The 15,055-nt window shown below is 29.3% G+C and overlaps 2 protein-coding genes across 7 annotated transcripts; both read right to left on the bottom strand.

The window, feature by feature from the left end:
• Positions 1–1,366: 1,366 nt before the first annotated feature.
• Nd-pdsw (NADH dehydrogenase (ubiquinone) PDSW subunit) lies at positions 1,367–4,511 on the bottom strand. The gene is made up of 4 exons (XM_074242313.1): positions 4,317–4,511; positions 4,015–4,150; positions 1,661–1,800; positions 1,367–1,582 (listed from the first exon to the last, which is right to left on the bottom strand). Exons 1-4 carry the CDS (start codon positions 4,399–4,401, stop codon positions 1,461–1,463), a joined length of 483 nt encoding a protein of 160 aa, XP_074098414.1. The 5' UTR covers positions 4,402–4,511; the 3' UTR covers positions 1,367–1,460.
• Positions 4,512–6,678: 2,167 nt separating this feature from the next.
• On the bottom strand, positions 6,679–14,476 carry Marf1 (meiosis regulator and mRNA stability factor 1-like protein). 6 transcript variants are annotated; one of them, XM_074243440.1, is made up of 8 exons: positions 14,324–14,476; positions 13,689–14,198; positions 13,311–13,607; positions 13,040–13,206; positions 12,090–12,178; positions 11,771–11,963; positions 10,341–11,478; positions 6,679–10,093 (listed from the first exon to the last, which is right to left on the bottom strand). In XM_074243440.1, exons 2-8 carry the CDS (start codon positions 14,163–14,165, stop codon positions 7,499–7,501), a joined length of 4,956 nt encoding a protein of 1,651 aa, XP_074099541.1. In that variant the 5' UTR covers positions 14,166–14,198; positions 14,324–14,476; the 3' UTR covers positions 6,679–7,498. The 6 variants fall into 6 exon arrangements, with proteins under 6 accessions (XP_074099541.1, XP_074099542.1, XP_074099543.1 ...); XM_074243441.1 differs by having other exon boundaries at positions 11,771–11,927; XM_074243442.1 differs by lacking the exons at positions 13,040–13,206; positions 13,311–13,607; positions 13,689–14,198; positions 14,324–14,476 and adding an exon at positions 12,332–12,529.
• Positions 14,477–15,055: the final 579 nt, after the last annotated feature.

Genomic DNA, 15,055 nt, shown 5'->3' with positions numbered 1-15,055 from the left:
AGGATTAAAAGTCAGTTTTTTTTTTTCTGGGAAAGACTGATAATACTAAAGTTAGCCGATGTTTTTTAATTTTTTTTTTCATTTATTAAATTAGAACTAAAAAAAATTTTTTAAAAATTGCACTTATAGTTTTTCAAGTTTTTTACAAATGGAAATTTTTTTTTTTAATTTTTTTGTAGTAATTTTTTCAGTAAAAAAAATGATGAAAGTTTTGAAATGAAATATATGAAAATTAAAAACAATTAAAAAATACAAAGTGACTGCTAATTTTGATGTCATTATTTTTTATTAATTTTGTAAAAAATTGTATCAATAATAAAATTAGAAAAAAATTTTCACAAGTCGAAATTGTAAAAAAGAATAAGTGCAATTTTTTTAAAATAATTTTTTAGAATCAATTTATTAATTTAATTTAATTTATTTTTTAAGTAAAATTAAAAAGCAAAATATCTGTTAATTTCAGTGTCATGATTTTCAGCACGGAATGAGGGATAAGTTTATTTTGACGTCCACTTTAATTATTTACTACTTAATGATTTTATCCTCCACTTCGACAGTTCAATATCTTTTAGGGGGAAATCCAAAGTTCGAGTCAGTTCGAGCATAAAAATAAATAATAAATAATGTCATTGGGTTATATTTTACCATCCTAGGCATTTGAGCAGCTCTATCTCCAAGTACCAGTATACATCGCAGTAATTTATTTATTTATTTATTTATTAATCAGCATACGCCTATCGGTAATATACATCAGAAAAAAATAATTTAAAATTAAATAACATTAATTTGAATTTAATTAATTTAAAGAAAATTAATTCCTGTCGATCCTAACTTCTCCTGCCCCTGCTGTGGCACCTCTCATTTAGAAACGTTGGAGCGTTTATTCTTAGTGCCTTTAAAGATGAAAAAAAAATATTTATGCCTGAAAATCAACATATTGGATCTATTAGTTTGAATAGCTATCTAATTTAGCTAATTTTAATTCTTTCGGGTGTAAATCTCTTTACAGAATACATTAGTAATGTCAATATACCTTAAAGAAATGGTTCTTAGAGCACCTGGGATTTAATCGGGAAAGTCCGGATTCAATTTTCGGCTTGTTACTGTGTCTCCATAATTTTTACGAAACAACCTTGGCTTCTATCAAGTATAATTATATTTTATTTTCAATACTCAATACTCTAAAAAATATGACAAGGATCCTAATATAATGTGTGTAATAAATTTGACACATGTGAGGTCAACAACTTCTTTTATCACTTATTGAATTTTTCTTCTTATTAAGATGAATAATTTTTTAAAGATTAAACTATTAATTATTTATTGTGATACAAGCACATAAGTTTATTTAAAAAAAATTACATAATTATTGGTAGTGTACCCCAAGATTTTTATTAATGTATTAATTATCTACAGATCGAATTTTACAATATTGTTTATATATTTCTACACAAGATGGTTCAAAATTCGGCCTTTTGTTTCATTCCGGAACCAACGGGTCCATGCCTTCTTTCCCAAACCATACGATGCTTTTGTTTCATAAAAGCTTCTTTAACATCTGGCAGTGGCCCAAGATCAGAATCTGTAATTCAATTATCAGTAACTTCAATAAATGATTCCTTATGAACCGATAATTAAATTAATACAGAAAAAAGATTACGTTTTGCACACCAATCTGCAGTTGCTTGTTCCACAGCTTCACGGACACCGGCACATAATTTTTCACCATCTTCTTGATTGAAAAGAAGACAGTCTTCGTATCTATTTCTTAAGATTGCGACGATTTCACTGTCAACCATTCTAAAAAATAAAAATAATAGTTTTATTTTTGTAATAGACAAAGATGAAAATTACTATTGGAAAAAGGATAAAATAAGTGAAGAAGACAAAGAAACCTGGGCGAGGGTACGGTGTGGAAATAGAGAGAGAGGGGGGGGAAGAAAGGATATAAGGATTGGAGATGCAGAGTATGTGAACGGGAAGAAGAAATTCTGATGCCTATAATGAAATGTAAAGAAATATATGAAAAAATAGGAGAAGAGGAAAAGAGTTTCTTAAATGAATGGAAAGAGTTAGAAAATGAAAAGATAGAAGAAAGATTAATAAAAGTATTAAAGGGAAGAATAGAAAAGGGAGAGCAAGCACGGTCTTCAGAAAAATTGGAGAGATCCTAAGGGGAAAAACAGTATTGCGGAGTTTGGTGCAGGAGGGTCACCAGGACAACGACGTGCAAACAAGATAATAAAAGAAAAGAGAAAAAAGATAAAAAGAGTAAATAGAAAAAGAAATAATATATACAATTAATATACAGAAGCAAAATATGTAAAAACTTTGTAAGAGACGAAAGTTGTGCAAATAAAACTATTTATTGTTAGTTTTATTTTTGGAATAGAAGAAATTTTGTGATAAAAAGAGTCAAATAGAAACAAGTAATTAGAGGAAACTTTCTGGTCCTTATGCGATGTAACAGTTATTTTTATTAATGAAAATTAAACTAATAATAATAATTGAGAACTCCAAAAAAAAAAAAATGAAAAACAATAAAATTATTGTCACTAAATTAAAGGAATTTAAAACCACATATATTGATCAATGTACCCTCTTTTTTCATAATATATTAAAATAACACTGAAGTTGACAGATATTAAAAATTTTTTTGGAATTTTATAGCAATTAAATTATTAAAAAAAAATTTAACGAAAAAGTTTCACATGTAAAAATTAATAAAAGTTACAAGTGAAAATTTTTAGAAGCATTTTTTTATTGTACATAATTTGTTAAAAAAATTTTTTTAATTGTCAGCTGATCGCTAACTTCAGTATTATATATTAAAAATGTATAATATATAATATTGTTAATTTGTTTGAACTTTAAATAAATAAAACTGATAAAATACTTTAAAGTAAAGAACTACACAAAATATTTATGATACTGAAATTGAGATAAAACTAAAGTTAGCTGACAGCAAATATTATATTGCATCTCTTGGGAAGGAAAATAAAAAAAGCCTTAGATTACATGTAATTGTTGGCCGAGGCAAAGCTGTAGCTGTAATATATTATTTATTAATTAAATTAAAAATAAAAAAACATTTTTAAAAAATTGCACGTATAGTTTTTCAAATTTTTTGCAAGAGGAAATTTTTCTTTTAATTGTTTTTTGTGATAATTTTATTAATAAAAAAAATTCTGAAAATTGTCAAATGTCTGCTAATTTTTTTCATAAATTGAGAGATTTCTGATAATTTTTAGAATATTTTTAACAAATCAATTATATTAAGAATAATTTGTTTAAAAAATTCCATCTTCGGAAGCTCTAAAAAATTATACATGAGCTTTTTTAAAAATAATTTTCTATACTTGAATTAAATTTTTGAATTTGAATTGGGGGGGGGGGGTGTTGTAATCGATATTGGGTCAAGCACTCAGTCCTGTTGGACCATTGTACTCAGCCCTCCTGGGTCAATTACTTTATGCTGCTGAAGAATTGGCCAGGCCTGTCTGCCTCAAAAAGTGAAGCAGCCGTCCTACGCCAATTTCCAGCACGTCGATTGACTCTTCATCGCGGAATCCTAGTATGCTCTCTCGAGCTGTTGCTAGTTCATCGCAATGGAAGATTAGGTGGAGAGGAGTTTCTTCCTCTGATAGACATCTGGAGCATAGAGAGTTTTCTGAGACTCCCATATGCTTCAGATGTCTTCCTGTGGTCCGGTGTCCTGTGATGAACCCGACAATTGTTCTCAGTGTTTTTTTGTCGAGCCCTATCAAGGACAAACCCGGTGTCCTGGAGGGTTCCTTTATTACCGCCCTCGTGTGCCTCATACCTTTTGCCTCTGTCCACACCTCCCGGAACTTTTCTATACTTAGTTTATTTTTAAAGAAAAATAAAAAAAATTCTCAAGTATCTGCTAACTTCAGTGTCATAAATATTTAAGGAGGAATATAAAATAAAAGCTAGAAAACTTAATTTATTAAGAAGTTAGTTAGTAGCTTGAGGATAAAATTAATTTATCACCTGTCTTTTTGGTATTGTACATTAGCTTCATATTGACAGACGAAATCATCAGTATAACATTCATCAATTGTAGGTACCCGTCTATATACTTGATGATACCAGGGATACACTTTTCTGTTAGGCTCAACAATTGTTTCTAAAAAAATTTAACGAAATTTAGTTTTTTAGAATAATAACTTACTCAAAATTAAAAAAAAAATTGATCATCTCAAGTAAGTCAATTAAATAAAAAAAGAGAAAAAAAATTTAATTTTGGCACCAGTAAAACTTAACCTAGTGAATGTAAATGATTAGATAATCACCTCGGAACCAAACGACAGGTGTTTCGAGAATATTTGTAACAGCATCAGCGAATCTGAATAAAAGCGGCTCTTTTTTTTCGCCCATTATAAATTAATAAATTAATTTCAAGTCAATCTAAGAATGTTAATTTATTTAATAGAACACTGATAGATATTGTTGTATATCCGAGGAGCTGATCGCAACGCTCCCTATGAATAATATCAGAAATTTTAATAATAATAATAATAATAGTAATAATGATAATAATAGCGACGATCTCAAAAAAACCTTTTTTCTAATTTTTAAATTGTATTATCTCCCGACTACATAAAAATTTTTTATAATATGTATGAAATTTATGACATTAAAGTTAGCTGTCACTTGACTAATTTTTAATTTTATTTAACAATTAAATTAATTCTAAAAGAATTGCATTTTTAATTTCCAAATGTCAATTTTTTTTTTCGTATTTTTTTGCCTTAATTTATTTGTTAATAAAAGTTCTAAAAATTATTAAATATCTGCTAAATTAATTTTTATATAAAACTTTTATGAAAATTAATTTAGCACATATTTAATAATTTTAAGAATTTCATATCAAATAAATTGCAAAAAAAAGATTAAAAAAAAAAAATTGACATGTAGAAATGAAAAAAAAAAAAAAAAAAGTAATTTTTTTAAAAATAATTTTTTGGAACAAATTTTTGGTAAACATTTACAAGTGGGGTCAACCATGTTAATTTTCATTTTTTTGAACGAAATTTCTATTTCATTTTATTGGTATATTTTTTTATTTTTTAAATACACAAAAAATGAACAATCAAAAAAAAAAGGTGATTATCACAATTTGAACAAATTTTTAAAAAAATTTATAAATTTTTCAGAAATTGTGATGTTCAACTTTTTTTTTTTAATCGTTCGTTTTTTTGTGTATTTTTCGAGAAAATATATATATAAAAAAAAAAGATAAAATAGAAATTTTATTCAAAAACATAAGAGCCAGAATTTTTTCCAATTTTTGAAGACAAAAAAAACTATCGAAATCTTTATTTTTTTCTCTCGCGACATTTTTTAACATAAATCTACTGTTAAAAAAAGCAGAATAAAAAAAAATTTGAAAATTTTAATTTTTCACCTATTTATGGCCAACAATGGGGTTGACCCCAATTGTAAATAAGTACCAAATTTTTTTGGTAAATAAAATTAAAAATTACCCAGTGACTGCTAACTTTAATGTTATAAAATCTTTTATCCAAAAAAATATTAAATAAAAAAAATTGAAATTATTTTGAATGAAGTAAGAATTTTTCTTCAATTGAGAAAATATTTTTAGTTCAAATGGAAATTTCTTTCTACAAATTTCATAAATATTTCAATTATGTGTCATTAAGTTCAATAACTGAATTTAACAATTTGTAATTTAATCTGAAATCCAAATAATTATCTTGTAATTTCAGTTTCTGTTTGCAGATAAGTAAACGTTAATTAAAACATAATCTATCGTCAATGTGTTTTTAATATGGTATAAATTTTTTTTTTTTAAATAATTTTAATTTAAAAACGTAAATAAATAATCTATACATCACAAAATAAATTGTTGAATTTACATGTATCAAATTTTATTACACCATATTAGTTTACAAATTATTTATTTTTTTTTATTATAATAAAAATTTTTTCATTGTAAGGATAATTTAATCTCCTCAAAATTGTTTTATTATATAAACAATTATTAAATTTTTTTGTTTATAATTATTTTATTATAAATAAGAGATCTTTTCGGCTTACGTATAATCGATAAATTAAGCTAAATAATAAAAACTCCAGATGATTTAATTACCGAATTGTAGTTAAAAATACACTAAAATGATTCATAATCCAAATAATAATTGTATAATAATGACTAACAATATTAAAGAAGTCAAGATAGATTATTCGAAATGCCAAAAATAATTTATTATATTTATCGTTGACTTATATTAATTAATTAGCAGTGTAACGAAGACGTGATAACAAATTGACAATTATGGCATTTGTATAATCATTTAAACCTGAGTTCTTTTTACAATTAATACACATTTATGTTATCATAATTTTTCGTAATTTGATTATTTTGCACTGCAAATGCTCAATTTTATATACATCGATTAATTATTAATAAAATATTATTCAAAGAATATTCATTTTTTTTTTCTATCGATAAAATTCAAAAACTTTGGATACACTTACTGTATTTGATCTTACTGTATTACTTTATATCAATAAATTTATTTTTCATTTCAATTTATATTTATAAGTAATTATGAAAAATAGGAGAAAATTATTCATAATTAATTAATTAATTAGATTTACAACTTATATACACAGTCAGTACTCATACACTCACTTACAATAAAAATTATTATTTAAAAATCTTGGATCGTTAATCATTGTAATTATGATTAAAGATTTAAACTGTAAAATTTTACAATTGTTCTTTTTTTTTTTTGTTTTTGTTTTTTTTTTCTTATAATACTTGAGAGATAAACATTAAAAAATGTTTCTCTGTTTATTAAGAAACATGACATGTGCATTTATAATACATAAATTATGGAAAACATTTTACTTAGAATCAACAGATATAATAAATGACTGGTATAAATGATTGTTCTAAATGAAATACTAATATTTATATTCCAAAAAACATAAGTATCATCTCTCAAATATTTATGATAAAACCAACGGTATTACTATTAAAAAAAATATTACATAATTACAGAAAAAATATTTAAAAAATATCAATAATAAATAATAATAGTAAAATAATAAATAATGAATAGAAGTTATGTTAGTTTTATCACAAAGTTATTTAAATAATTCAACAATGAAAAATTAATCACCTATGAATCTTACTATCGATTTAAGTAATTACAATTATACAAATAATATCTACAATATTATATTATTTTATTTAATTGTTACTTTTATCACAGCCTCGAAAAATGCTCTGCGATACCAATGAGAGATGTGTATTTTCATTATTTATAAAAGACCTAAAATAGTATTATTATTAACTTGCAAAATACTTATTGTGATAATAATATTTTTCGTTAAAATAACACGATCAATATAATTATTGTTTAATTAATTATTCTGATTAATTGATTATTATTTTAATCAGTTTAACTAATAAAAATAAATGCTTCAATAAAGCATTTTTATTTCATGAATCGATGGGTTGATTAAATTGAGCTGCAAGTTTGCTAGTTCGTTTACCTGTGGCCTTTTTTTTTGGTGTACTGTCGAGAATGTGTGAAATTTCACTCTCCATTGTGTTTTGCGACGGTTCGCTCTCAGAAGTTGTGTTATTAGAACGATTTGGGCTTAAAATCTCAAGTGAATTTCCAAGGTTACGTGGTTCTATTTTATTTTCACTTTTCCTAGAAGATTCTGAAAATATATTGTGCTTGGGAACGAGCGATAGCGAAGGAAGTGGCAGTTCAGATGGATGCGGAGCCGTTATCATGTGGTTAGGGTAAAACGAATTCAGAGGATCGGCTGCCGCAGATAAAAGATTTTTCGCAGGAGACAGCAAATTTGTAGGATCGTCTTCTTCATCGTGAACCCACTCAGGTAGCGTTAACGGTGGTAAGTTGACATTAGTTGAATAAGTATTCGGAACATAGCGAGGTGGTGATGACCACACTCCAGACTCGCCGTTACTGTCATCGTGATTAATAGAATCTGACAGCCCAGTCTTGTTACCCATGGGTATGTTGTCCATAAACGTCGACGATGTGCGTGAGACAATATTTTTAAGAAACGTTTCACCGTTTTCATCAATAATTGGCCACTGATCCGAGTGTTTTGATCCTGAAGTTGCTGCTTGACTCCATTTATTATCGTCATTTATGCTGCTCCAAGTTTTTTGAAAACTATTTTCAGCCCATACGCTCAGTCTTGATGACACAGACCCGTAGTTTGATTGAGATGATTGAGGTCGTGTAGTAGGTTCACTATTAGATTCTTGATCACTGTTAGGAGAGGTTAGTTGCGGTGGTATCGGAATTCCTACTGTTTCTAATTGTTTGTTTAAAAATACTATTTTCTTTTTAGTACGAGTTTCTTTGATTATAACAGTGCACGGCAGCGCTTGAAGAAGAGCATTTAATGACGAAAATCCATAGTGCGTTGCTTTGAATTCATTGCCAGTGACACTTGAGTAAGCACTTTCAATCAATTCGAGGTTTAATTTACCACGATGTTTCATTAAAACACGATACAGATTGCAGGCAAAACATTGGAGAGCTGTTAGCCCGATAAATTCTTCATTATTAACAGTTATAAATTCAACTATATCTTTTAAATCATTTTTTATTTCGCTAAGATCACAAGGTACTCCGAAATATTTTTCGTATATACGACGGAATTCATGGAAAGGTAAACGCTGTTGACATTGATCCATTAAAATTCTACGGCACTTCAATCCCAAAAATTGAGAGTGAGATTTATCTGCCCGAATAACTGTTGATCCATCTGGTGATTGTATAATTTGTACCAAGTTGCTGAGTTTACCAAACAGTTTTTCTAAAGTATGACAATCGTATAACTCTGGATTAAGTATGTAGCCAAATTGACGTGCGTAAGCTTGTCCAACTTTGGACAGCAATAATCCGTTTGGATATTTAGATATTAGTGTATTAATTTGTTCTCCCAGAACACGTAAACGTTCTGGCTCAGTTAGAGTAATAAGTTTTTCGCCATCAGGAACATCCTTAATCTGAATAACGTCGGGAATAGCTTCAAACAACTCGATCAATTTAGTGAATCCATAATCTGAGACACGACATTGATGACCAAAGTGATGATGATAAGATGGTACGAATTTATTAAACTGCATCGTGCAATGTGGGCTGTGTCCAAGCAATTCAATAGCATCCAAACTAAACTGTTTTGTTCGTTCTTTTTCTTCAGCTGTTTGATCTCTTTTAGGCATCGCAATCAATTTGTCACCGTCAACTTCACTCACGGCAACTGTATATTCAGAAACTTCATTTAAAATGTCACCTATTTCACAAACTCCATAATCAACTGGATCCCATTGTTTGCCCATCACACGGCTATACACAGCTGGAAAATCGGTTAGTATCACTTGCTTACTTGCTTGAGCTTTTAAAACACGCAGAAGATCAGCAGTGAAGCGACGTACTTGGGCGCGATGTGACAAAGTTACTACCCTTTTATTTCCCTCGCCCATCACCTGAATAGTACTGGGTAAAGCTTCCAGCAGATCAATTAATTTTGTAAAGCCATAATCTGCAACTCTACACTGTCGTCCAAAATGATGATGATAAGCTGGAATGAATTTATTGAAAATAATCTGGCAGTGTGGCGCAGTTTTCAATAGATCAACCAACTCTCGACTGAACAACATCAGCGGATTAATAAGAGCCGGGCTAGCACATCTTATTTCTTCATGAAAATCAACATTTTTATCGTTAGCCCAAATTATATATTTAATGTTATTGTTTACTTGTTTAATCTCCACGAAATTTAGGCAAGAAATTAAATGCTCGAGTGGTACTCCATTTTCAGTAGTTTTTAGAGTTTCATTAAACTCGGCTTCGTAGCAAAATGTTAAAGTCAGCAATGGCAGATTTCCGTTGTGCGTAATAAGAAGTTTCTCAATATGTAATCCTAATAATTTCAACGACATCATTACGTTCGGTAAAGACTCAATTTCTTGTTCAGCCCATCCTTTGTCAGAACCTGGTTTTTGGTAGTGTATATGGCAGTACGGTAATTCCATAGCAGTACGCTGAAAAAAAAAAAAAAATAAACAAAACTAAATAAAATTTATCTATCTAATAAATTAATTGAAAAGTAATGACTAATAATTTATCATCAGTATAATCGCTTGGTATATGATCATCATTAAAGATCAAAAGGAATTAAATAATTAACTCAACTTTAAATACTTTAATTGATACTCGGCATAACATGTCATCATTGTCATTTTATAAGTATTTTTAGGTAAATTAAATTAAAAAAAAAAAAAACATTACCTGAGATATATTTTCGATGCAAGGTGATGGTGAATTTCGGAATTCTGGATTTAGAGCCACCATGCGTCCATTTTTATCATCAATTACATTACAGACGTCCTTCATTTTATAAAGTTCGGATACAGAAAGCGGCATTAAAAACCGATTTTCGTACATTTCACGAAATTTGAATAGTGGTAATTGGTACCCCGGTACTTCTAGAAGCAGCATTATTATTTGCGATCGTACTATTTGTGGATTAGTACCACTGGTATGTCCATATGACATTAATATTCTCTTAAATCCAATTTTACGGCGATGAAGCTGTGATATTGCATACTGTACATCTGACAACGATCCAAGTTTAACATTTATCGCATAATTACCGTCCGACTGCATGAAAACACCAATATGTTCAACGCGCACGTGTTCAGAAAACATCGAGTGTAATATACGACACATTGTTTTGGCTTCAATATTTTGATCTAAATTAGTAACTTGAATATCTATCGGGCCACTATTACTAGTACTATTACTACAATTACTACTGGAAGTATTAATGGGATGGTTAATCGGATTAAAGAACTTATCATTATCTTTCGTTGGATCGCTGTGTGGATAAGGTGATACAACTGTTTGTCTATTAGACACATGCGCAGATAGATTTTTATACGGAGAAGGCGTTCGTGCTGAGCGACGTGTTTTTGGATAGTTTTGACCATTATTACTATGATATCCACCTTCTAAATTTCTCGAATGATTCGGCAATGGACTGATACGCTTCGGATTATTGCTATGTAGATAATTTGGTTTATACGCCGATGGTCCGGCTGATTGAAAAGAATTTTGACGCGTTAAACTATTGGTATCTTGTGTAGAGTTCATGGAACTATGAGAACGATTACGACGCGATGTATCTGATTCGTGGCTAGTAGAGTCTACTCCGATATTATCTTGATTCAGTACTGAAACTCCAGGTCTGCCGTAGTCTTTTTGTTGCCGTTTGATTGATGCAAAATCTTCCCAACGACCGAACTGGTGTTGGGTTGGATTTTTCCAAACTAATGGTGACGGTCCACGATTCATGTCCGCGTACTGTCGATTGTACGCATCTCCATTTCCTGGGTGTGTACGTCCTAGTATTGGGGCCGGTAGAGTCCTTGAAAGGAAAAAAAAAAAAAAAAAAAAAAAGAAAAAAAAACAACATTGAGAAAAATTATTCAAAAATAGCTCAGTAAATATTTAAAAAAAATAAACAGTTAAAAATAAATTGAAGATTAGATGTTCCATCAGATAAGATCAAACGCTGGTCATTGTTCGAATCTTCGAGGATTTATAAAATCAACTCGTGACTCAAGAACTCAGATCTCGGATTCACGTCATTTGGAACGGAAAAAATATAAATAATTTTCATGTTTAGGGGATAGAGAAAAATTATTGAAGTAATTTACCCGGAATTGAATGAGTGAGCGCCAGTCCAGCCGGCAAATGCCCCGACAACAGGCGACGATGAATTATATTGAGGCGTCCCTGGAAGACTACGGACAGTGGGAATGTTTGCATTTGGATGATACATTGGTAATGGTGAACTAACAGCAGCTCCGTTTGCTAAAACAGTGATCCGGTCGACCAAGTTATTTTTTTCTATAAACCAAAGAATTAAAATAAATTTAAAAAATTAAAAAAAATCGAACAATAGAAACAGAAGAGAGTTTTTCTTGTGTAAACATTGGAATTACACATATTCAATAGCTTTGCTTGTTATCTCACCTTCAAATGTTAGGCTAGTATTATCCTTGAGTGAGGTCACCTTTATTGTCGCGCCAAATACATCAGTGCCATTCATACGCTGTTGAGCTCTAATGGACAGAAAAAAATTAGCAGTCAATAATTATAATATCATTAAAAATTAATATTGATAAAAATTTTTCAACAATTTTATAAAGTTATTATTTTTTCGGAAAATTTGAAAACAAAAAAATTTTTCTGCGTCTATAAATGAATTGTTTTACCCTCACTATTGAATAAATTAATAACAATAACACATAATTTAATAACAAATAAATATTAAAAATAAAACCGATTGTTTAGAGACTTAAAGTCTTATTTTAAATAAACTAATTGGTGATTAATTTAGAATTAAGAGCACCACGCGATAAATACTTAAAACTAATACGTATATCTATGAACGTTGTCGTTAAACTGCTGGAGAAAATTATCAGAAGCTCGTATTTATAAAAAAATCCCCCCACTTATTTATGACTTAGAGTCATACTAAGTATTGGCCGATAAGGCATTTTTCTTGATAGCTAAATAGCGATTGCTGATAAATATACAAAAGTTGCGGTAATTTTAGGATAATTTAAAACATCCCTGATAGTCACCTTACCTATAACTTACTGTCAATCTACGTCCGCAATTTGAAGCAAACTTGACGGAAAGAGTTGGCAAAGAAAGCGATTACCTATAACTTACTCTGCAAATAGACGTCAAAACTTGCTGTACAAGTATTTTCGTCAAATTGTAATAAAGTTGAAAGGAAATTTAACTGCAAGCTTGATTGTTAACTTGTTTTCAAATTGCGGCCGTAGATTTTTGTAAATCCGCTTACAACTGTTGAATAAAGAATTACCGCCAATTTGATGTATAAGCTAACCGTAACTGCTAGAAGTCAACTACATACTGAGAAAACACTGGGTATCTGGGATAAAATAAAATACCTTTTAGCCCAGTCTTGTTGTCCAAAGCGTACTACTGCTGCTCCTGAATTTACTACTACTACCCGTCCACCGCAATTGTCTGATAATCGTTGAAGTCTATTTCTTATTGCTTGGAATCCTTTATCTTTCGGAAGATTGGTTACTAAAAGGTCAAACTTTTCGTTGTCCTAAAACAATATATATTTTATATTATTAAAATTAAAATTTAAAAAATACAGTTTTTTATCAGCTAACTAAGAGCAATAAATAACAAAAAAAAAAAACAATACACCTTAATATAGTCATCAGGATGTCTAGAGGGTATTCGTTCTATAATATCTTTAAAATTATAATCCTCATTGGCACACTGAATAAGTGCTTTTGATGCAGAATTCTCATTATGGATGATTATAATATGAATTTTTTTACGATGTCGCAAATCACTCAAATCAGCTGCAAAATTAACATCACCCGATATTACAACAATTGTAGCTGTACTACCATGAGTATCAGCGAATCTCCGAATTGATTGTTTTAGTTTTTCATCAGCAGCATTTTTAAAAGTCGCCGGTACGTGCATCAAGCTTACCTACATTGATTCAAAAAAATTATTTATAAACTATTTATCAACTAATAAATGATAAGTTTCAAGAGTATTAAAAAAAAATACCTGGGCATCATTCAATTCTTGTATAACTTGTTTACTTTCTTTGTTCACATCACACACAACAATAAATTCTGCTTCACGATACCCTTTAAAAAACTTATCTCTTATAATTTGCACTATGCTGGAGGCTGATTTGCTTCTAGGTACTCGAACATTTTCAATGTCCCAGAATACTCCGATGGGTGACAAATAATGTTGGAGTAATTGCGGGTTACTAGGGCTTCCATGGTGATGGAATTGGCTGAAGTCATTTTTGCAGTGAAATGCTCCAGGTGGTGATTTGGAGTAAGGTACAAGCTGATTATTTTTTTCTTCTTTTTTAGAGGATAAACTACTGTCTGGTAGTTGTCGAAGTTGCTTACTTTCTATTATTCTAGAGATTGTTGTTTTTACTGATCGAATAAGCTGATCATTTCGACAATCAATACCAACTGAGTCGTTTTTTAAAACAATCGCCTTTTCCCAATAATTCGTCGCCATGTGGTTTTTTTTTCAGCTGAACTTTTCATCCCACTACATAACCAAAAAGTAAACAAATACCTTTAATGTATATTGAAAGATAAAAAGTATTTTCAAATTAATTAATTAATTTAATGAAAGAAGAATAACTTTGGATTGGAAAAACAGCAATGACTTACCTGTTTGTCAATTTATTAAAATGAAAAAATTTTTCGAATCCAATGTATTAATTTTTTGTCAAATAATTGTTAAAATATAAACAATATGAGGTCATATATTTATTTGAATTTTAATTTGCATTTTTTAGACCATTGTAACATAGGAGAAAAATAAGTGGATAAGTGCATACTCAGATATTAGAATATTACAATGCAGCCTCTACGAGGCATCTAAAACTTTTTTTTTCACTCTAACAAATTTGTTTAATAATGTAGTGTATAAATATACTGTACATTATTTACATTCTATTTACATACTTTACTACTCCATATTGTTATTGAGAATATTAGCGCTCTCTGTAATTGGTCAATTCAAATAGTTTTGTGTACTAAAATTACAAATTGTTATGTCATCCTCCTGGTGGATAACGATGGAAATCTTTATTTAAATTTAAAGTTATCGACGTTATCGACGTGGTCTTTAATTCGCCCGGGAATATTGAAATACTCAACTTTATCAACGGGAATTTGTATGATGAGGAAAATGGAATTAAATGAATATAAATTAAATAAAGAATTGAACGAAATTGGTTTAACTGAATTGAAATATATATTCACTAAGACTTTACAAAAATTGGAAAGCGAGGTGATAAGTCTGAGCTCGAATATTATTCTGATTCTTTCTCAAAATGTCTACGTCCGACTCGTACCACTAGAAGTGGCGGGGGCGACTCTCCCTACCATCTGAGTATT

Source organism: Cotesia typhae, unplaced genomic scaffold (assembly GCF_013202065.1).
Source record: "Cotesia typhae breed Kobodo isofemale line unplaced genomic scaffold, CoteBio_Ctyphae contig_4, whole genome shotgun sequence".
Classification (NCBI taxonomy): Eukaryota; Metazoa; Arthropoda; class Insecta; order Hymenoptera; family Braconidae; genus Cotesia; species Cotesia typhae.
Note: the sequence above shows the minus strand (reverse complement) of the source record. Positions and strands in the feature narration are given on the sequence as shown.